Source organism: Entelurus aequoreus, linkage group LG18, assembly GCF_033978785.1.
Source record: "Entelurus aequoreus isolate RoL-2023_Sb linkage group LG18, RoL_Eaeq_v1.1, whole genome shotgun sequence".
NCBI lineage: Eukaryota > Metazoa > Chordata > Actinopteri > Syngnathiformes > Syngnathidae > Entelurus > Entelurus aequoreus.
The window spans coordinates 39,112,806-39,136,082 of NC_084748.1; the positions used below are offsets into that span (position 1 = coordinate 39,112,806).

Here is a 23,277-nt window from a genome sequence, read left to right on the forward strand (position 1 = left end):
CTGGGCTAATCAATGGATTTTTCTTCGCTAATTAGATCCAGCAAAGAAATCAAACAATGTACTAAAATGATTCACTTTAAAAAACTGTTCAAACTCAAAGTGTTTACAAAGCACAAGGAAGACAAATCCTGAAAATGAGAAACTCGTATTCATCTCATGAAGATTAAATAAAGGTTTCAATGGCTTTTCTGTTTTGTTTGATCAGCCGTTTTACTGCCATGCTACAGGCACCATTTGGACATAATTAAGGTAATTAACATTTCCAAAATCTTTATGTTAATATCTCATTTCCCAACGTACCAGTATGTATCTGTGGCTTATAGTCCGATATGGCTATTATATGAAGACATCCTAAATTTAGTGAGTGCAGATTATATACTAAGAGTCCGGAAAATACGGTAATTCAGATTCAAGCACTTGGTTACCTTGAACGGTGATTGATATTGTTTTCGTTTCAGAGAACGTTGCTGAACTGAGTTGGTAGTTGTAATCACAGTCGTAGAAACCCTTGTGGGAATCCTCTGCAGCAGGGAATAGGAAGGTGGCGGAATTATCAACAGCCGGTTCCGTCCACACAGTGGGGTCCCCCACGTGAAGTCTTTTTGTTAGACGGAAGGATTGTATTGTGTAGAGCGTGTTGTGGCTGCAGGTGATGGCAAAGCGATGGCCCCTCAGGACATACATTCCGTCACTGTGGGCGGTGTACACAGTTGCTTGTGGTTTTACTGGATGCTCTGTAAAAGAATAGGACACAATCTAATGTGTAATACATCTAATAATATTCCAGAGCTTCAGATTGTGTGTACTGTACCGATACAGGTGATGTACATTTTGCCGCAATTCTCCTCAGTGCTGTTAAATGAGAATGAGGGACATTCCTGAAGTTTCTCCTCGTTGCCTTTACATTTAAAGTCAGGACTCCACACTTGCATATCTTGCCCGGGGGACGACGTCATTCTGTGATAATCCCGAGGAACTCCACAACCAAGTTCCCGACATACAACAAACGCGTTCTCTGGGTTGAAGACGGAGTTACACATCGGTGACCATGACTGAGAAGACCTGACCATCAGATTGCCTGAACATCTGTCCCTTCCTTCCAGGAGTCGAACGGTGTCTGAAATCCAGAAAAACATTGAATGTCAAAGCAGTCCGAAATACATATCACATACAGCAGGGGTGGCTGTATCCATCCAAATATGAGAAGTATCAAAACAATACTAGCTATGATGAGAGCTATATTTTTAGTTCTCTTCTTTACTTTCACAATTATCTGCGTTTTTTGTTGTGTTGTTACATTGTTGATATTTATATTAGGGACGTTTTCACGGCCAGGGCGCATTCCAATCTGCAATCTGCGCAACTGCCCGTGATGAGCGAGCTGCCTTCATAAGCCTGCTCAACCTGCCATTCTGCGCCGGAATATAGTCTTCTGTACCGTAAGCCGACACAAGCTTTATGCTCTCTTTTGCTCCCTCCGTCTTTCTTCCCCGTGCTTGATTTGTCCCCTGTCTTCTCCCTTGTGCCCGCAGTGTTTTCCTTCCGTTGCCTTGGTTTCGAGCTGTGTGTCTCGCTCCCTTGGACTTCCCCCCCTGGATCTCGACCCCCCTCGCATGGACACGGACTCTGACGCTTCTCTCTCGCCGCGGATCACCTGCCTACCCCATGGAATGCCTCGTTCCTTCGCTCTCATCAACACTTGGTAACACACTTCAGCTAATCTACACACATAGTCACACACAAACGCTCTTGGATTTTGTCACACACCATTCTATAGTTTATCAGTATTGTTTTGTGTATATATATATATATATATATATATATACACACTACCGTTCAAAAGTTTGGGGTCACCCAAACAATTTTGTGGACTAGCCTTCATTTCTAAGAACAAGAATAGACTGTCGCGTTTCAGATGAAAGTTCTCTTTTTCTGGCCATTTTGAGCGTTTAATTGACCCCACAAATGTGATGCTCCAGAAACTCAATCTGCTCAAAGGAAGGTCAGTTTTGTAGCTTCTGTAACGAGCTAAACTGTTTTCAGATGTGTGAACATGATTGCACAAGGGTTTTCTAATCATCAATTAGCCTTCTGAGCCAATGAGCAAACACATTGTACCATTAGAACACTGGAGTGATAGTTGCTGGAAATGGGCCTCTATACACCTATGTAGATATTGCACCAAAAACCAGACATTTGCAGCTAGAATAGTCATTCACCACATTAGCAATGTATAGAGTGTACTTCTTTAAAGTTAAGACTAGTTTAAAGTTATCTTCATTGAAAAATAAGGACATTTTAATGAGACCCCAAACTTTTGAACGGTAGTGTATATATATATATATATATATATATATATATATATATATATATATATATATATATATATATATATATATATATAATCAATTATTGTACATACATCCCCTGGTGTCTGTTGCCGTCATCTCCCTTAGTCAAACCATAACAGACGTAGCGATAAACAGTACTAACGATAAACTGCGGTAACCTTACCGTTTTTACTTACAATTATAAATGCACTTTGATGAACTCAAAGACCTGCTACCACTAGCTCGCTCGTTAGCTTAAATGCTAACACAAATACAAGACACATTAACGTCTTTACCTATTAAGACAACATAGCCCATTCTACATTTGTACAAACACATTACTGTCTGACCAACTAAATATTTAATTGTGCACATTTAACCTTCAGGCTGTTCTCTTTTAATAGATCTGTACTCAAAAAGAATATGAAACCGACTGAACATAAACAGGAAGTAAAGAGCACAACACCAGTTTTGTCTTTATCATTCAAAACTCTCTAAAACCTTTACGAGTTAAAATGGAAGATAAACATATTTGAACACTCAAATAAAAGTATTATGGATCTTAAGAAGCCAGAATATTTAATGTTTTTTCTACTAAGAAAGTATATTTTGTTTCTGTGGAGGGGGGCGTGGCCTGCGGGCCTGCAGCGAAGCAGGGTGTGCCAGGACCGGCCTCAAAGTCAGTGACAGGTGCGTAGATGGACAAGGTGGGCCTTATTATCTAATCACCTGTCGCTCTGTTTTAAGCAGCAGCCGGGGAGAGGAGGTTGTTGGAGCTGGCGTGAGAGCGAGAGCGTCCCTGTCAAAGCCAAAAAAGACAATTGCTGGAAAGCAACCAACAGCCTTTTATTGAAAAATAAAACTGTATTGCACCATGAAACGGGCTCACAGGGAAATGCTTGGTAGTCTGGAGGACCCACTGGAAGGCGACTTCCACAGTGTCTATCTTATTTAAACCTAAAATAAAACTTAGGTAAAAGATTTCAGTGTTTGATAAGCATTTTTGAGAACATTCAACAACATTGATAGCCGTAATAGTTTTTGGTCACAATATTACATCTTGATATTGTTACACCCCTAATTTACATACAGAAGTACCTCAGCTTGCGATTGCCCTCACTCACAAGTTTTTCTGGAGACGAACGGTAATTGTTACGTTTCGGGTTGCAAGCAAACATTTTGAGTGACGAGCCAGCCCACTGCTAGTTGGTGTAACGAATGTCACAGAACCCGTAAGTTCGTACCAAAACAACTGCTGTCTCAATCACCAGCATTAGCTTATAACTAGAGACTGGTGTAATCCCGATACCAATATAAAAGTATTTCAATACTTTTCAGTACTTTTCGATACTTTTCTTACTAAAGGGGACCACAAACAAATTGCATTATTGGCTTGATTTTAATTTAAAAAATCCTACGGTACATTAAACATATGTTTTTTTATTGAAAGTTTCTCCTTAAATAAAATAGTGAACCTACAAGACAACTTGACTTTTAGTAGTAAGTAAGCAAACAAAGGCTCCTAATTTGTCTGCTGACATATGCAGTAACATTATGTGTCATTTTCCACTCTATTATTTTGTCAAAATTATTAAAGAAAAGTGGTAGAAAATGAATTATTATTTCTACTTGTTCATTTACTGTTAATATCTGCTTACTTTCTCTTTTAACATGTTCTATCTACACTTCTGTTAAAATTTTATAATAATGTATTATTCTGTTGTTTGGATGCTTTACATTCGTTTTGGATGATACCACAAATTTGGGTATCAATCCGATACCAAGTAGTAACAGGATCATACATTGGTCATATAAGTCCTCATGTGTCCAGGGACATATTTCCTGAGTTTATAAACATAATATACATTTTTTTTAAACGAAAGAAGATGTGATGCCAAAAAATATCGACGTAATCATAGTAGTATCGACGAGATACGCTCCAGTACTTGGTATCATTACTGTGGATGTTAGGTGTAGATCCACCCATGGCGTTTGTTTACATTTTGACGCCGGTGACCTACGGTGTGTAGTGAAGCATGTTTACCTATACTCGTTTACCTCTTTGTATATCGTAAGCCAGGGATGATACTTGTAAGAAACATACTTTATTTGTCGCCATGGAGGCCAGGGTTAGTGATTTAGAAGTAGCTAAAACACTGCCGACTGGGGCTGGACTTTAGCCCCTAGCTAGCTAGCCATGTTTTAAAGCACCTCTTCCGGTGGGCGTTTCAGTGTTATAACTTCACCTTTATCGTTAGTTTTGAAGCGTCCGTTTTCCCTTTTCTGTCTACACACTGTGTCTGTTTGTAACTACTCCGTGATTTTGCGCTACCGAACATGCTCGTCTGCTCGTAAACCATCGACGTGAGGACGACGTGGGGCGCGGAGGGGTGGGGAACCGATACTGGCGGTATGGTACCAAATATGATTCATTAGTATCACGGTACTATACTAATACCGGTATACCATACAACCCTACTAGAGACCATCATGGGCAGTATGGTGGCACAGGGGTTAGTACATGTTCCTCACAATAAGAAGGTCTTTGTCACGGCGCGGACTCGAACCCGTTTCCCTCCTGCAACTGAGTGTCAAAGTTTCTCCTCTGGCTGCTCACCGCTAAGCATAGCACGCCCACGCAGCGACAAGCCTGCAGACAATCGGCAATCCGCACACCTGGGACTGATGAGGGCGAGCTGGATAAAGGACCAGTGGACCCAAGGATCCATGCGAGAACTTAGTTTACCTCTTTGTATATCGTAAGCCTTATGCTCTCTCTCTCTGCGTTTTTCCCTCCGTCTTCTGACGTCCTTGTTGTTCTTCAGCAGTGCCATCTCGAGTCTCCCCCTTTGTTATCTCCCGTTGTTTCCCCCGTGGTTTTGGACTGCCTTCCTCGATCCTCGACCCTCGCCTGGACACGGACTCTGACGTCTCTCTCTCGCCCTGGATCTTCTGCCTGCCCCATGGACTACCTTTCCTGCCTTGTTCCTTCTCCTCGTTTCAACATTTGGTAAGACTCAACAGCTAATTATTCATACACATAGTCTTCCACCATACACACCTTCTGGATATTACTGTAGTTCACACTCCAATTCCGTAGTTATTATTATTGTTATTGTTTGATAATTATATATATTGTAATATATATAATGAAATACATAGAGCTAGACTTCCCCCTGGTGTCTTTGCCGTCATCTCCCTTCTGTTAAAACATAACAGTCCTGGGTTCGATCCCTGGTGTCTTTCTTTATCAATCAATCAATTCCTTTGTCATTGTCATAATAATCCACAAGTCATACATGCCAACGAGATTTAGTTTGAGCTTGGTCTAGCGGCATAGAAACTGCATTAATGTGCAGGTTGACAATAGTTTTCATTAGCATTGGAAAGAAGATCGCGATAAGATGGGGGTGGGAACAGTCAGATGTCTGAAGAGTGTTTTGTTTGTTGCAGCAATGCAATGTCCAGGGCAGTTATTGAGATGGTGAAGAGTGGGGTATTAAGATGGCCGGGGGCACTAAAGGGGCAGGCTGTTCATTTAGGAGTCTCACAACCTGGGTATACAGACTGTGAGACATTCTGGTGAGCCTGGCGCGAAGAGATCTATATCTCCTTTCAGAGGGTAGCAGGTTGAAGAGGCCATGTGCCGGGTGGCGTCTGTCCTTCAGGATGTTGTGTACTCGCTTTAGTCAGCGAGTTGTGTCCATGGCACTCATCTCTGGGAGTATTGTCCCTGTAATTTTCCCCACCGTTTTAACCACTCACTGGAGGGCCTGTTGGTTCGCTTAACCACATTAAAAACCATAGATTTTTGCAGAATGTTTGCACATTTTAGTTTCCTTAGAAAGAAAATATGTTGTTGGGCCTTTCCGACTGTAGAAGCAGTGTTAATGTATATATAACCTTAGAGGGAAATCTAATTTAAAACATGTGTATGCTCGTACAACACTTAAAACCTTTAGCATATCAGTATGTGGAATTAAATTATGGAATGGATTAACCAAATAAATCAAACAAAGCACCAATATGACTCAGTTTAAGAGACTGTACAAACTACAAGTGTTCACAAAGTACACAGAACAAGAATTATGATCTTGAACCCTTTTTTTTTATTGAGACAAAGATTATTTATGTATTTAATATTTGTTTACTTCCTATGGTATATTATTTATTTGTTCACTGTTCTGTTACAGAGAACAAGGAAATTGGATAAAAATGCTATGGTATGAAAAGGGGTAGGATTAAATAAGCTCTGCTTCTTCCTACTCCTTTTCCGACGTGCTGTAATGAAACAACTGGAAATGTGTGATGCACTACATTGTATCATATACATGTTCGAAATAAACCGAAACTGAACTGAACTGAACTGAAATGTCCCAACATAGATCTTCTGTTATATTTATCCCTAAAAATGTGAATTGTTTGACCCTTTCTACGACCTCGTTATTTATTAAAAGTGGAGGGTGGTTTTTCCTGCCCTTTTCTGCGGAAGTCTACAATTAATTATTTGGTTTTGTTAGTGTTAAGCCAGCTGTATGCTGTCTCATCATTGTTGCTGATGAGCCCAAGCACCGTGGTGTCGTCGGCATATTTGACAGTGAGGTTGGATGCTGAAGAGGCTATGCAGTCATGTGTGAGGAGGGTGAAGAGCACAGGGCTTAGCACACAGCCCTGTGGGCCACCGGTATTGATAGTGAGCATTGCAGAAATGGGCTCGCCTATTTTCACGTACTGTGTGCGATTAGTTAGAAAATCCAAAATCCATTTACAGAGGATGGCGTTCAGACCAAGGTTGTGAAACCTACATCTGAGTCTGTTTGGCCTTATTGTATTAAATGCTGAACCAAAATCGACAAAGAGCAGTCTTACGTAAGTGTTCCTAAGCTCAAGATGTTTCAAGAGTCTATGGAGTACAATAACGATGGTGTCTTCGTTCGATCGGTTCTACCGGTATGCGAACTGATATGGATGGAGTGATGGTGGTATTGCCTTTTTAATACATTTCATTATCAGCCTCTCCATGCGTTTGGCAGGTATGGAGGTGAGTGCTACAGGTCTGTAATCATTTAGGCATGAGATGTTGGCCTGTTTGGGAATGGGAATTATTGTAGCTCTTTCTGTGTGGAGTTTGCATGTTCTCCCCGTGACTGTGTGGGTTCCCTCCGGGTACTCCGTCTTCCTCCCACCTCCAAAGACATGCACCTGGGAAAGGTTGACTGGCAACACTAAATTGGCCCTAGCTGGTGAATGTGAGTGTGTTGTTGGCCCCCGCAACCCCGAAATGGACAAGCGGTTGAAATTCAACGGAAGGACGGATTGATAGATACCAACATAATATTGTTTTTTCAAGCACGGGCAGAAAGAAAGTGATTGTGAAGGACAGTGCTGAGAAGAAGAAGCGACGGATCAAAAATAATGAACGAGGTCTGCTTGTAGTCAACTTGGCTAGGACTGCTAGTCTGCATCATACAGAAAGAAACAGCGTGACGCTTGGAGGCGCACCGGATACCCAAGGCAAAGTTAAACGTAGACTGACAAACATGAATAGTTATAATAGGACAAGGCTAGAACTAACGTAAACAGTTGCCCGTGGTGAACAAAAACCACGCAAGGACTCGCAGTATGTAGGGTTGGGTATCGAGTATCGAGTATCGATTGGAACCGGGACTAACTTTCCGATTCTCCCGGAATCGTTCAAAAGTTTAAATTTCGATTCCTAGTTTCGATACCCAGTCCGCCGACCGGAAAAAAAGAATAAGTCCGCCGACCGGAAGAAGAAGCCGCTGATCACCAACGAAAAAGCGCCTACCGCCGGAAGTGTTAGCATAGCCGAGCCTATGTAGCCGAGCGAGTCAGTCAAGCATGGATAGCGGGCGTCGGCGGTCGAAAGTGTGGCTTTACTTTACTAAAAAAAAAGAAATATCGGCGAAATGTAACTCGTGCGACAGGACTGTTTCGTGCTTAGGAGGGTGCACGTCGAACATGAAGCACCTCCAAGTTCATTGAGTACACATAAATGCGTGTCCCGTCTTCGACGCGCTGCGCCGACCGTCCTCCTCTTCCTCTTCCTCTGGCTCCGACGCCCAGCCTGGCACCTCGGTGACTGCACTGCAGTCCGAATCCGGTAAGTAAAACAATATATATGCAATAAATAATGTGTTTTGCACCAACGTTGAGGCAGCTAACAAATTAGCCCGCAAATTTTTTCATAGACAATTTACAACCTGCTAGCCAGGCTCCGCGATGTGCTCTTTCCTGCAGCATCATACACTTATGTGTAAATGTGTTTTCATGAGGTTTCCTGCAGCATCATACACTTATGTGTAAATGTGTTTTCATGAGGTTTTCAAAAATAGAGCTCTCTTGAGGAAAGTGTACCCCTGGGAAAATGTATTCATAATTTATAATATTTATATTCAAGTTCATAGATTTGATATTTATATTCTAGTTGAAAACAGCCCTGTGAGGAATTTATAGTAAAGTTCATAAAAAGTTAATAGAATTAAAATTGATGGAGAATGTCAGACTATTTCATTCAGAAAGACTGTAGGTTAGCTAGCTCATTTAAAATATCCTAAACTTTTTTTTGACCCTGCCTCTTAAAAGAATCGGAATCGAAACAAAGAATCGGAATCGGAATCGGAATCGTTCGAATTCAAACGATACCCAACCCTAGCAGTATGAGAGGGGTACGTGAAGTGGAGTGCTTAGTGGCGGCAGCAGGTAGGGACACTGTGGAGGGAGATGTGGCCAGCGCGCTTGCAGGAGCAAAGGTCACCGCCGCTGTCCATGGTGCTGAGGACGAGCACCATCGGGTAGGTGACGGCGAGACACAGCTGGCAGGTGATTAGATTTCACAGGTGGTATGTGTTAATCTAATCATCTGTTATCTTTAACAGTGAGCGGCCGGGTGCAGGAGGAGGAGGAGTAGTGAAGAGACTGCAAAGTCTGGAAAAAACAATTCTGTCTGAAGGGCGTAAAAACAATCATTAAAACCTTTGTCAACTCTGCACAACTGGCATCTGCGTACGTATCAGCGGGACCGCAGGTACGCGACGTCTACAGACACTAATCAATAAACAGAAACCTGTGTGTCCGATCAGTACACCTAGCAACAAGAGGTAAATAAAAGACACAAATAGAACAGTAACAGGTCATGTCAGGTTACATCTTACAAAAGCTAATTTGGTTGCTGGTGTGAACGTGCATCAAGCAAACACAGATATAGCCTTATTTTTTTTTTGATTGATTCTTGACGATTTGATGTGTAGCGATTTTCCCGGCACCCCTTTTATACAGTATATACAGTAGATACATACAGTGGAACCTCTGAAAGTCCAAAGTCAAATGTATTATTACCTGAACAAGCCACAGTCATCAGACGCTCTGATGTGGAAGACCTCCATGAAGTGCAAATTGATCGACCGCTGTCTTCACAATGATGGTCCAGCGCCCACATAGGCTTCCTTCTGGGTAGATAATGTCTTTTCATTGAAATAACACTTCCACAGCCCAGATGTGTGCACAGCTGAGCAGAGTGTTCTGTTTTCCAGAGCCTCCATCGGTCTTCCAGTGGCCTCCACTCTCCCTTGTCCTTCCCCTCCACAATACCATTGCATCTGCTGTCTCCGCCCACCAGTTGGAAATCCTGACGATCTGAATGCAAAAAAGAGTCACTGGCACACATTTCCCTTATGTTACGAAAGATGTCCCTTATTTTTCAAATGTAAATGTAGAGATGTGCCGATGGATTGACCGATGAGTATTGGCTGATTTTTGTGAAAAGTATGTGATCAATCATTGCCGATCAATGCCTTTCAATGCCGATCACTAAAGACAATCTCTTCTGGCTGATATTTCATCTATTTTTGGTCCCTCCACTGACAGATCAGCGGCTGCAGCTAATTGTAAAAGTATAATTTTTATGTATCATTATCGCTGAAGGCAGTGGCGGGCCATACGTCACTCACCTATGCCTTCAGTGATGTCCTACTTAGTCCGACTTCACCTCTCAAAATACCGTAATTTACGTCACCACATGGACACGGCTGGAGATACTATACAGAAACACACTTGCACACTACTGCGTATTGAACCCCCTCAACAGTGTACAAAACGGTCTATTTTTCAGCGCATTTAACAATCAATAAACCTGCTTCAGAAATTAAAACATCTTACGTGGCATTGTCAAGAACCGTATAAAAAACAAAAGAAGCATGATAAAATTAAGAAATAAAATATTTGAACTCACAAATTGTAGGACCCATTTGACGCCGTATAAGCCAGTGGTACCGCTCGTAGTCGTTAGATTCGTGTGAAAGTCGCGGGCAAACCATTTCACTGCCGGGATAGCTTCAGGTGTCGGCCGATCTCGTCTCACAAGATGTACACGTTTGTAGTTTCTCTTAAGTATCCTTCTTGAAAACGGCCTTGCAAATATATATCTGCCAACTAATCAATATGTTGCTCTCCTTTGTGAGTACTGGTGAGTTTTATGTGGCTTTCTATGGCTCTTCTATGGGTTTTTGCAACTTGAGATTGGATACTCACTTGGGACTCCCAAGTGAGTATCCAAGAAACTAGAATATAAAACCAGTTTTCAGTTATTTCACCTTTTCTTGTTAAGTACATAACTCCACATGTGTTCATTCATAGTTTTGATGCCTTCAGTGACAATCTACAATGTAAATAGTCATGAAAATAAAGAAAACGCATTGAATGAGAAGGTGTGTCCAAATTTTTGGCCTGTACTGTATGTATGACTTGTGCTACTATTGTACTGGATCATTATCAGCCTATATCTAAGGCTCCATCAGTTATAAAAAAAGTTGTATCAGGACACCCCTAAAAATGACTAATTTCACCGATGGTATTTTTAGGCATGCAAAATATAGAATGTAAAATATCTTGGAATACAACAACTAGATGATTACAGGTGCGATCAGGTGTCAAAGGATCAAGAACATGAATCAAATCTAGGTGATGAAATGAGCTGTAAATTAAACAGAAGAGCACTTTGGCATGTAACTGCAAGAGCTGGTTCACATTCTTCCAGGGTTGATGTGGCACAGTCCTGGAGGCGAGTCTCGTTGCCTTTGCACTGGAACTTTCTGGAAGAAAGCAGCCCTCCTTCCGCTCTTCTTCCAAACGACCTATGATTATGTGAGGGAGGCCCGCAGCCGAGCTCCGAACAGACGACTGTCTTAGCTTCCAAGTCCAAGCCATCCTCACACACTCCTGCCCAGCCTTGATTCGTTTTGATCTTTACGCTGCCTGAGCAAAGGTATCCAGTGCCCTCAAGCTTCAATGAATCTGTAAAAATCAGAAAGACAGTTTTGAGCATAAGTTCAGTTTTATGGATTTTAGGGCTGCAACTGACGTTGTTTTGCGATTGTTGTGGCATATAATGTCTGAATTCGTGGCAGCTTTTTTAGAAAGTTGTGGCAAAAATTGCCTTGTTTCGAGGCTTTCTTTTTTTAAAATAATATTGAATCAACTTGTGATTCTATTAATTTGTGTTCAGTGGTTTAAGTGTTCCTTTTAACCTCAAAAACGACAATATTAAATACTGCATTGATTTGTTTTACTCGTTTTATACCATGCAGATACTAGATGGCAGTAATAGCACATACTCAGCTCATTGTAAAATAAATGTACTGTTTTAATTTAATTGTAATAATCATATTAACAAATCCATCCATCCCATCCATTTTCTACCGCTGGTCCCTCAAATAAGAATTATAATTCTAGAAAGAAACCCCATCAAAGTCTTCTTTAAAGGCCTACTGAAATGATTTTTTTTTATTTAAACGGGAATAGCAGATCCATTCCATGTGTCATACTTGATCATTTCGCGATATTGCCATATTTTTGCTGAAAGGATTTAGTAGAGAAAATCGACGATAAAGTTCGCAACTTTTGCTCGCTGATAAAAAAAAACTTGCCCCTACCGGAAGTAGCGTGACGTCACAAGCGGTAGTGCTGCTCACAATTCCCCGTTGTTTACAATGGAGCGAGAGATATTAGGAGCGAGAAAGTGACGATTACCCCATTCATTTGAGCGAGGATGAAAGATTCGTGGATGAGGAACGTTAGAGTGACGGACTAGAATGCAGTTCAAGAGATATCTTTTTTCGCTCTGACCGTAACTTAGGTACAAGCTGGCTCATTGGAATCCACACTCTCTCCTTTTTCTATTGTGGATCATGGATTTGTATTTTAAACCACCTCGGATACTATATCCTCTTGAAAATGAGAGTCGAGAAGGCGAAATGGACATTAACAGTGACTTTTATCTCCACGACAATACATCGACGAAGCTCTTTAGCATGAGCTAACGTGATAGCATCTGTCTCAAATGCAGATAGAAACAAAATAAATAAATCCCTGACTGGAAGGATAGACAGAAGATCAACAATACTACTATCAGGAGACACCGAACCAAACACTGGACATGTAAATACACGGTTAATGTGTATTCGACGCCTGTCGAAGCCTAGCAATGCTGTTGCTAACGACGCTAACTTAACAACGGGACCTCGTCAGAGCTATGGTAAAAACAATAGCGCTCCACCTACGCCAGCCAGCCCTCCTCTGCTCATCAACACCCGTGCTCACCTGCGTTCCAGCGATCGACGATGCGGTCGGTGGCCCGGAGACGTAGGAAGTCAAGGTGAGTTCGCCGCTAGCGCGTCTGCTATCCAACAAAATCCTCCTTGTTGTGTTGCTACAACCAGTCGCATACACCGATCCCACCTACAACGTTCTTCTTTGCAGCCTCCATTGTTCATTAAACAAATTGCAAAAGATTCACCAACACAGATGTCCAGAATACTGTGGAATTTTGTCGAAGAAAACAGAGCTCTGTGTATTGTGTCCAAAAGGGTCCAAACACTTCCATGGACCTCGCGACGTCACGCGCATACGTCATCCTCCAAAGGCGTTTTGAACTTGAAGTTCCCCGGGAAATTTAAAATTGCACTTAATAAGTTAACCCGGCCGTATTGGCATGTGTTGCAATGTTAAGATTTCATCATTGATATATAAACTATCAGACTGCGTGGTCGGTAGTAGTGGGTTTCAGTAGGCCTTTAATGTCTGCTGTTTGCTCTGTCGTCCACAAGCTGCAGATATTCATCGTGTTTGTTTTACATTAGAAAAGTCCATCTTTGACAGACATTTATGTTCCGGCACATCCCTGCACTTTAAGAGCATTTGCGATTTGTTGAGAGCTAATTTTTTGGGGTAAATGATATCATCACACACACATCTGTCATGTAAATTCTTCTTTGCCATAGCAGCATTGCAAATGAAAAATGTGTTCTTAATTGCCTTAATCTGGATAGATAATGTTAAATAGATATACAGTACAGGCCAAAAGTTTGGACACACTTTCTCATTCGATGGGTTTTCTTTATTTTCATGACTATTTACATTATAGATTGTCACTGAAGGCATCAAAACTATGAATGAACACGTGGAGTTGTGTACTCAAACCCCGGCCGAGTCATACCAAAGACTATAAAAATTGGGACCCATTACCTCCCTGCTTGGCAGTCAGCATCAAGGGTTGGAATTGTGGGTTAAATCATCAAAATGATTCCCGAGCGCGGCCACCGCTGCTGCTCACTGCTCCCCTCACCTCCCAGGGGGTGAAACAAGGGGATGGGTCAAATGCAGAGGGTAATTTGTGTGACTATCAGTGGTACTTTAAGTTTAAAATTCTTAACAAAAAAAGGTGAAATAACTGAAAACATGTTTTATATTCTAGTTTCTTCAGAATAGCCACGCTTTGCTGTGATTACTGCTTTGCACACTCTTGGCATTCTCTCAAAGAGCTTCAAGAGGTAGTCACCTGAAAAGGTTTTCACTTCACAGGTGTGCCTTATCAGGGTTGATTAGGGGAATTTCTTGCTTTATCAATGGGATTGGGACCATCAGTTGTGTTGTGAATGAGAAGGCGTGTCCGAACTTTTGGCCTGTACTGTATACATACATGTCAACTAGGGAGTCAAGATGCCATTGTGTTGCTAAATGTTTGTATACTACATTACCCAGAAGGCTTAGCACTGTAGACGATGCCCACAAGTAAGTTTGAGCTTCTGTATGTGGGAGGACAATTGTGCCGTTTGATCAATAAAGAGTTGATAAGCTATATTGTTAGATGTTGTTGTTCCTCCTTTGTTCACACAAGTAACAAACATAAGCTTTGCTTAGACGTTTGACGTGTTCATTTAAGTGTTGCTCAGAGACAAATTAGATTGGCCAAAATGTGCGGGGAAGGCGCCAGCATGGACAAAGTTAAAAGGCCACACGTCATTCGTGAGGATTGGTTGAATTTGCATTGATTGCGTGTTCCTGGGGGGATTGACTATTTTGATAGTTGACTAGTCATCAACTATCTGAGGGATGTCAAACTGGTTTTCATTGAGGGCCACATCTATACTTGCCAACCCTCCCGAATTTTCCGGGAGACTCCCGAATTTCAGTGCCTCTCCCGAAAATCTCCCGGGACAACTATTCTCCCGAATTTTTCCCGATTTACAGCCGGACTTAAGGCACACCTCGTCCAGGTCCGTGCGGACCTGAGTGAGGACAGCCTGTCGTCACGTCCGCTTGGCCAACCAAAAAGTAACCGCAGAACACTATACTGTATAGTGTTCTGTGGTTACTTTTTGGTTGGCCAACGGTTTACGTTGTATTGCGTACCCTGACGGCAAGTGTGGGAGTCGGTTCTGAAGTATGAAGTAAAGAGACGTAACTTCGTCACTTCGCCTGGTTATTGACTCCAACCCAGAATATTACACTGCCCATACCTATGCTCCTTCAAAGGCTGTGCTACTGGCTGCAAAGCATTGCACTTTCAAATACAACAATGAGTAGAGAGGAGTGTTATGTGTGTATATGTGTAAATAAATGAACACTGAAATGCAAGTATTTATTTTATTTATATGTATATATATATATATATATATATATATATATATATATATATATATATATATATATATATATATATATATATATATATATATAATAAAATACATATATATATATATATATATATATATATATTAAATATATATATATATATATATATATATATATATATATATATATATATATATATATATATATATATATATATATCGCTAGAATTCACTGAAAGTCAAGTATTTATTTTATTTATATATATATATATATATATATATATATATATATATATATATATATATATATATATATATATATATATATATATATATATAAGAAATACTTAAATTTCAGTGAATTGTAGCTATAAATATACTCCTCCCCCCTTAACCCCGCCCCCTGGCCACGCCCACCCCAAAATCATTGCATTCCTATACTGCAGACCTGGGCAAATGAAGGCCCAGGGGCCACATGCGGCCCATTAAGCTTTTCAACATTCCCAAATAATTTTTAAAATCTTTAAGATACAATCTAAAGCTGCCATTATGATGTGCAGTGATGTTTTCAAATGACCGTAAGTCTTTAACAAAACAAAGTATTTCAATGGTTGGAATCTGCGTTTTTTCATGACATACTAGTTATTATGGTAATCTAATTAGTTACTATGGTAATCTAAGTCACATCAGCTCAAACGAGGCACCAAGCAGTGTGGGTGTGGAGCGTTTCCACAGAGTGTTTCCAGAGTGGCAAGCCTGAAATGCGGGTGTCATGGACAGACGTGGAAGGACATTTTTACAACAAAGTTCTAAAGCTAAGTGATGTATCAGATGTATCAGATTGTATGTGGGTTTTTTTTAGCCTTTGCGTTCGTATTTCGCTTTTTTGTTGCATTTTTGTTGCGTTCCACTTGATTGTAAAATATGTCGATCGAGAGGGGGTGTGACGTTCATATGTTGTCAATATTCAGTGTTTTATCGTTCATAGTTAATATTGTAAATCCCACATTCTTTATTTTCATGTACATTTTGGGTGTCTCATTCAGTAAAAACATTTAAAATTCCATTTCGTTTATTTAAGGTGGTCTGTCATAAAGTTTTTAGCTTTCAATCAGACATTATTGTGAGGTTTTGTATTAGTTTTTCTAAAAATAGGACCCAAGCACACATACTGTACAGCAGATTTTCACAGCTTACATATATATATATATATATATATATATATATATATATATATATATATATATATATACATATATATATATATATATATATATATATATATATATATATATATATATATATATATATATATATATATATATATATATATATATATATATATATATATATATATATGCACCTGGGGATAGGTTGATTAGCAACACTAAATTGGCCCTAGTGTGTGAATGTGAGTGTGAATGTTGTCCGTGTATCTGTGTTGGCCCTGCGATGAGGTGGCGACTTGTCCAGGGTGTACACCGCCTTCCACCCGAATGCAGCTGATATAGGCTCCAGCACCCCCCGCAACCCCAAAAGGGACAAGCGGTAGAAAATGGATGGATGGATGGATGGATGGATGTATATATATATATATACACATTTTTTATCAACATTTTGGCCGCCCCGAGTCAAAATAATTGCCTAGGCCTGCTATACTGAATAACTTATAGTTTGTAGCATTAGAGAGCATGCAAAGTGAGGTTACATACAGCGACTTACCTGAGCAGACTACCTCCAGGATGTCCAAAGTTGAATTCCTTCCCTGCACTCTCCTGCGTTGTCCTCGGATGTCTTCGCACTCCATCAGGGTCGACTCCAAGCCGTGGCACTGGAAATTAACCTCCCAGGCTGGTCGATGGTCATTGTTGTCTTTGTGTTGAATCGAGACAAGAGAGCCACAATCGATGTGCCTGCAGGACACCTGTGCCAAACTGGACAGGGACCTGCTTTCCTGCCCTATATTCAGGATTCTCCACTTTTTGTGATGTTTTAATTCCAGCTGACCTGTGCAGCGGTTTTCTCCTCCCACCAAACGAGCGTCAGTAGCTACAATAGAGAGTTAGAAACCGATAACATTAGCCATCATTTAACAAAAAAAGAAAATCCGACTTGTACATCACAGTATTCTTCAAAGTGTTTTTTTGTATGCTGTATTAAATTAATCAGTGAAATAGAATATTCCTACACCCTTCCAGCTTTGCTCCAGCAAGCACGCTGTTGTATATTTGTTGGTCGTGTGATGGGTGATGAGCCAAAGAGACGCCAACGAGAAATCGTCGAACAAAAAGCTTTATTTGTTTCAGCGAGCCTCAGACTGGAACTGCAGCTCCAGGAGAAAGAGTATGCCTGGATTACTCTTCTGGTATCTTCTCGGACAACTGTCCTTAAATACCTTTTACCCAATGACCCCCCACTCTTCGTAACTCTAACCTTGGAGCCTGTCAGTCTGGACAAAAGCCCAGCTTGTTTGGCCAGTTAACTTATTTCCTGTGATCGGTTTGAGTCGGACGACCTCCGACCCCTATCCTCTACTCCTATCTGTGGGGGCTTCCTACCAGATGTTGCTAATGTCTCTACACTTCCTCCTGAACTCTAAACTTGCATTCCTGTAGGATCCCAATTTCCTGGGAGCAAAAGCCACCACTCTCTGGAGCGCTTGTGATGAACATGTGCACTTTAGACCTTAGTAGAATAATCCTCTAAAGGATTCTGTGACCAAATACAAACACATGCTAGCTCCCCAATCATATAAGAAAATTGTATACGGTATACTTTACCTCAACGCCCTTTTCCACTGTCACGCTGCTAGCAGGTGGGATATGACTCCTCTCATCCCCGTTCGTTAAAAAAATAACTTGCACAGTAAACTTAAAGGAATTTTGTATGTAAGTGCGTTCCGAAAAACTGCAAGCACGAGGCGGCTAACAAAGCAGGTAATGGGGATTCACTTGTTCTGCCTATAGAGCCATTTGAAATCCCTAATAATGTTTTGTGTACAGTACATGCTGTAACATTCATGATAACATGAAATATTTACAGTATTTTGGTAATTTTAAGCGCTACCGCAGCTTCTTTCCTGGGCGAATTGATTTTTTTGTATAGAGAACATAGCAACAAATGCTACTTTTACTACCATTAATCACTACTTTGGGACAGATGACGATCCAGAACCTTATCTTTTGAGCTTTAATATACCAAGGATGCATTTAAGAAGCTGGCTGCCAAGCAGATTCAACTCTTGGCAGCCAGAGGAGTTCAACAAGGGGTCTGCAGAAATTATTGTAGGGGGGAGAGTGAAATCTTTTGTTGATTAGACATTTTATTATATATATTTTTATGTTCCCTCCGCAGTCTACCACAAGTTCAAATGTTTTTAAATACAAAATAACTGTGATCCAAGGCATGGCCACCCTACTCACTGTACCTTGCAGTTTTAAAAGAAAGACATGTATAAATAATTATCCTATATTATTACATTCATGTTAGCATTTTAGATACTGTAACTAGCGAGTTGCCTGCAGCAAGTTGCCAGGTAACTAGGGAGCAGCAGCACTAGCTTCCAGCGGTCATAACCCAAAGCTCATGACCATATGTGAGGATGGGAACGTAGATTGACTGGTAAATTGAGAGCTTTGCCTTCCGGCTCAGCTCCTTCTTTACCACAACGGACCGATACAGTGTCCGCATTACTGAATACGCCGCACTGATCCGCCTGTCGATCTCATGATCCACTCTTCCCTCACTCGTGAATAAGACTCCAAGGTACTTGAACTCATCCACATGGGGCAAGATCCCCTCCCCAACCCGGAAATGGCATTCCCCCCTTTTCTAGGCGAGAACCGTGGACTCGGACTTCGAGGTGCTGATTCTCATCCCAGTCGCTTCACAGTAGGCTGCGAACTGATGAAAACTGAAGATCCTGGCCAGATGAAGCCATCAGGACCACATCATTTACAAAAAGCAGTGACCTAATCCTGCATCCACCAAACTGGATCCCCTCAACGCCCTGACTGCGCCTAGAAATTTTGTCCATAAAAGTTATGAACATAATTGGTGACAAAGGGCAGCCTGGCGGAGTCCAACCCTCACTGAAAACAGGTCCGACTTACTGCCGGCAATGAGGACCAAGCTCTGACACTGATCATACAGGGAGTGGACCGCCACAATCAGACAGTCCGATGCTCCATACTCTCTCAGCACTCCCGACAGGACTTCCCGGAGGACACGGTCAAATGCCTTCTCCATGTCCATAAAGCACATGTAGTAGACTGGTTGGGCAAACTCCCATGCACCCTCAAGGACCCTGCCGAGAGTATAGAGCTGGTCCACAGTTCCACGACCAGGATGAAAACCACACTTCTCCTCTTGAATCCAAGGTTCAACTATCCGACGTAACCTCCTCTCCAGTACACCTGAATAGACCTTACCGGGAAGGCTGAGGAGTGTGATCCCATGATAGTTGGAACACACCCTCCGGTTCCCCTTCTCAAAGAGAGGAACCACCACCCCGGTTTGCCAATCCAGAGGTGTCTCGACAACCTCAGTCCCAGAAATAGGAAAGCCCACCACATATTTCCCATGCACTGCTTCCTCATAGGAAGACGTGTTGGTGGGATTCAGGAGGTCTTTGAAGTATTCCCTCCACTGATCCACAACATCCACAGGCAAGGTCAGCAGCACACCATCCTTACAGTGCACTGCTTCCCCTTCCCGAGGTGGCGGTTGAAGGTCCAGAATCACTTTGAAGCTGTCCGGAAGTCATTTTCCATGGCTTCCCCAAACTCCTCCCATGTCTGAGTTTTTGCCTCCGCGACCGCCGAAGCCGCACACCGCTTGGCCTGTCGGTACCTGTCCACTGCCTCTGGAGTCCCATGAGCAAAAAGGACCCGATAAGACTCTTTCTTCAGCTTGACGGCATACCTCACCGCTGGTGTCCACCAGCAGGTTCTAGGATTACAGCCACGACAGGCACCAACCACCTTGCGGCCACAGCGGCAATTGGCTGCCCCGACAATAGAGGTACGGAACATGGTCCATATCCAGCGCCTCCCTCATGATGTTCAAAATTCTTCCGGAGGTGGGAATTGAAATTGTCTCAGACAGGAGACTGCTAGACATTCCCAGCAGACCCTCATAATGCGTTTGGGCCTGCCAGGTCTGTCCAATACATGAGACCGCAAATCCGATGACACAACTACAAAGTCGATCATTGAACTGTCCTGGTGGTAAGTGCACATATGGACACCCTTATGTTTGAACATTGTGTGTGTTATGGACAATCTGTAAAAAGCACAAAAATCCAATAACAATACCACTCAGGTTCAGATCTGGGCGACCATTCTTCTCAATCACGCCTCTCCAGGTTTCACTGTCATTGCCAATATGAGCTTTGAAGTCACCCAGCAGAACAAGGGAATTACCTGAGGGAGCACCCTCCAGTACTCCCTCAAGGGAATCAAAAAAGGGTGGGTGCTCTGAGCTGCTGTTTGGTGTGCAAGCACAAACAACAGTCAGGACCCGTCCCCCCCATCCGAAGGTGAAGGGCAGCTACCCTCTTGTCTACTGGGTGAAACACCAACGTGCAGGCTTTGAGCCGTGGGGAAAAAACCCCAGCCTGTTGCCTCTCACTGCGTGCAACACCAGAGTGGAATAGAGTCCAGCCCCTCTCGAGAGAGCTGGGTTCCAGAGCCCTTGCTCCTTGGGTGAATAATGTAAACTCACTAAACGGTATGCTTTAAGGCTTTCATGTTTTACACTACTTTGTATTACAAATGGCAACAGCGGAGGATGAATGCCCCATAACAAGAAGATAGAGAAAAAGAAGAAGCTTATCGACTATGGAGTCGACACGGACTACAAAGACGGACGCACGCAAATTTTCAGGACTTATGCAGATCCCAAATACAGATCAGCAGGGGCCAGAAGGTAAGAAAAGTTGGTTTTGCATAATATTGCAAAACAAAACGCCAGAAAATATGTCTTACCATATACACACCATAATAATACTCTTATGTTGAAGCACAGTACAATCCATCAAGCGGTGCTACTTCATAGCTTACCAAAGTCGTACTAAACCATTTTGATAGATTTTTGAGCGCCGTGTGTAATGTTCTATATTTTCAATGGAACATATACAATTTTGGTGTTATTTATTTGAGTCATATTCCAGTCTACACGTATCTCTTATGTGTGACTGCCATCATATTGCAGTCTACATGTATCTCTAATGTGTGACTGCCATCCACTGGTCACACTTATCATTTCACCATGTACCAAATGAAATAGCTTCGAGGTCGTTAAGCACAACCGAAATTATTCCGTACATTAGGCACACCGGGTTATAAGGCGCACTGTCCAGTTTTGAGAGAATGAAAGGATAATAAGTGCGCCTTTGTCATGATCCGTTGCCCGGATCATGTTTTGTTATGTTCTGTTAGTTTTGGACTCCCTTAGTCCCTGTTTGTGCACCTCTGGGTTTGTTTTAGTTTCCATGGGGATTAATTGGGTTCACCTGCCTGTGGCTAGTGGTCGGCACGCTCATCTGCTGTCAACCACTAATCAGAGAGCTATTTATTCACCTTGCTCGCCACGCTCAGTCTGGCTTCATTGTTTGCTTCTTGCCACAGTTACATGAGTATTCCTTATCTCTAGTCTATGCTAAGTGTTAGCTTTAGCGTCCAGTGCGATCGGCACGTTTTTCCTCTGGCTTGTTTTCAGTTTTTGGTACTTGTTTGATTTCGACAAATAAATCATGTTCCTACCTGCACGTCCTGTCCGGAATGGTCCGTCTGCATCCCGGGGGAACGAACCCCGCAGTAAGATGCGACCCAATCGTGACTGCCTTATAGTCCGAAAAATATGGTACTTCCAAACAGCACCTTTAGCTTAAAGCCAATAGAGCAGCTCTCCTAGCTAGCATTTGCTTACCACTCGGTAGTAGCCTGAGTTGCTGTGAGCAAGGCGCTCTGTCACTATGCCAGAAAAGTACTTCCTCTGTGTTAGTTCCTATAATAACAATGATGCTATACCTTGGTTAATGTGCACATCACAGCAGGTAAATGGAGCGTTGTTTGAGATTTTTGGATGTTTTTAAGACAGTTTCAAAGGTGGAATTGTATAATCCCCATTACTTGTTAGCTGCCTCTGCTAGCAGTTTTTCACTATCTAGAAAACACAGAAAAGGGAAAGCTGTGTGTTCTTGTCTTACATACGAATATACTTTTATTGCCATTGCACATTAAGAAAAACAAAATTGCATTACAGTTAAAAATGCATTAGGATTGTGGATGATAGGCAACATTTTTTAAAAAGTGCAGTTTTTCTTTAACGAAATAATAAACTTCCCTGATGTTGCAGTTTGAACTTCAGAAATCCCGAAAAGCAGAAACACAGAAACAATCCTCAATGACGAGAATGCCTTAATGCCAACTTTTTTACGTACCCTGTCAGATTTACTGATGTTGCAAGAAATCTCCCAGACGGTTTTGTTAAACCACATGATTACAATTAAAGACAGAGTCTACAAATAGGCTCTCTGACAATGCACTTTGCGAACATGCTGTATTTTAGATTTGTCTTTATACTCACTGTTTGTCGGGCTTGCTTCATGTTGCGGGGCTGTGAGACTGGAGATTTCTGTCACGAGCAGATCAAAACTTAAAAACACAAGTAAAGACCACGTGAAAACAAAATAATGAAGTTGACACTCAGACATGTTGGGTTTTACTGATCAAATACAAATGTATCTTCTGTTCCAGAACCATACAAATCAAACAACAGTGCTAAGACCCTCAGGGGTACAAATTCTTGACCAAAGGTCATGTTGACCATTTCTCTGCAATATGAACTTTGTTCATCAGCTGCCCCCTTCCCACAACTAGAAATACAATGCAATATTCTGGGAGCATATTATTGTGAACCCATGCATGGAGTCAGTCATATGAAGTGCATATGTTCCTAAAACTTTATCGTGATTATGGTTATTATGTAGGGCAGGGGTGCTCACACTTTTTCTG

The 23,277-nt window shown here is 41.8% G+C and overlaps 1 protein-coding gene across 2 annotated transcripts in view; it reads right to left on the reverse strand.

Moving 5' to 3' along the window:
• The window catches only part of LOC133633614 (scavenger receptor cysteine-rich type 1 protein M130-like), a 28,082-nt gene extending 5,009 nt beyond the window's left edge, over positions 1–23,073 (reverse strand). The window contains exons 1-6 of one of the 2 annotated variants that reach the window (XM_062026195.1): positions 22,850–23,073; positions 16,982–17,308; positions 11,346–11,642; positions 9,690–9,986; positions 812–1,117; positions 426–734 (exon numbers count right to left, since the gene is read on the reverse strand). In XM_062026195.1, the coding sequence (XP_061882179.1) occupies positions 426–734; positions 812–1,117; positions 9,690–9,986; positions 11,346–11,642; positions 16,982–17,308; positions 22,850–22,976 (1,663 nt within the window). In that variant the 5' untranslated portion in view covers positions 22,977–23,073. The remainder of the gene's footprint in view (positions 1–425; positions 735–811; positions 1,118–9,689; positions 9,987–11,345; positions 11,643–16,981; positions 17,309–22,849) is intronic. The other variant, XM_062026196.1, reaches the window with a different exon arrangement.
• Between the last annotated feature and the right edge of the window lie 204 nt (positions 23,074–23,277).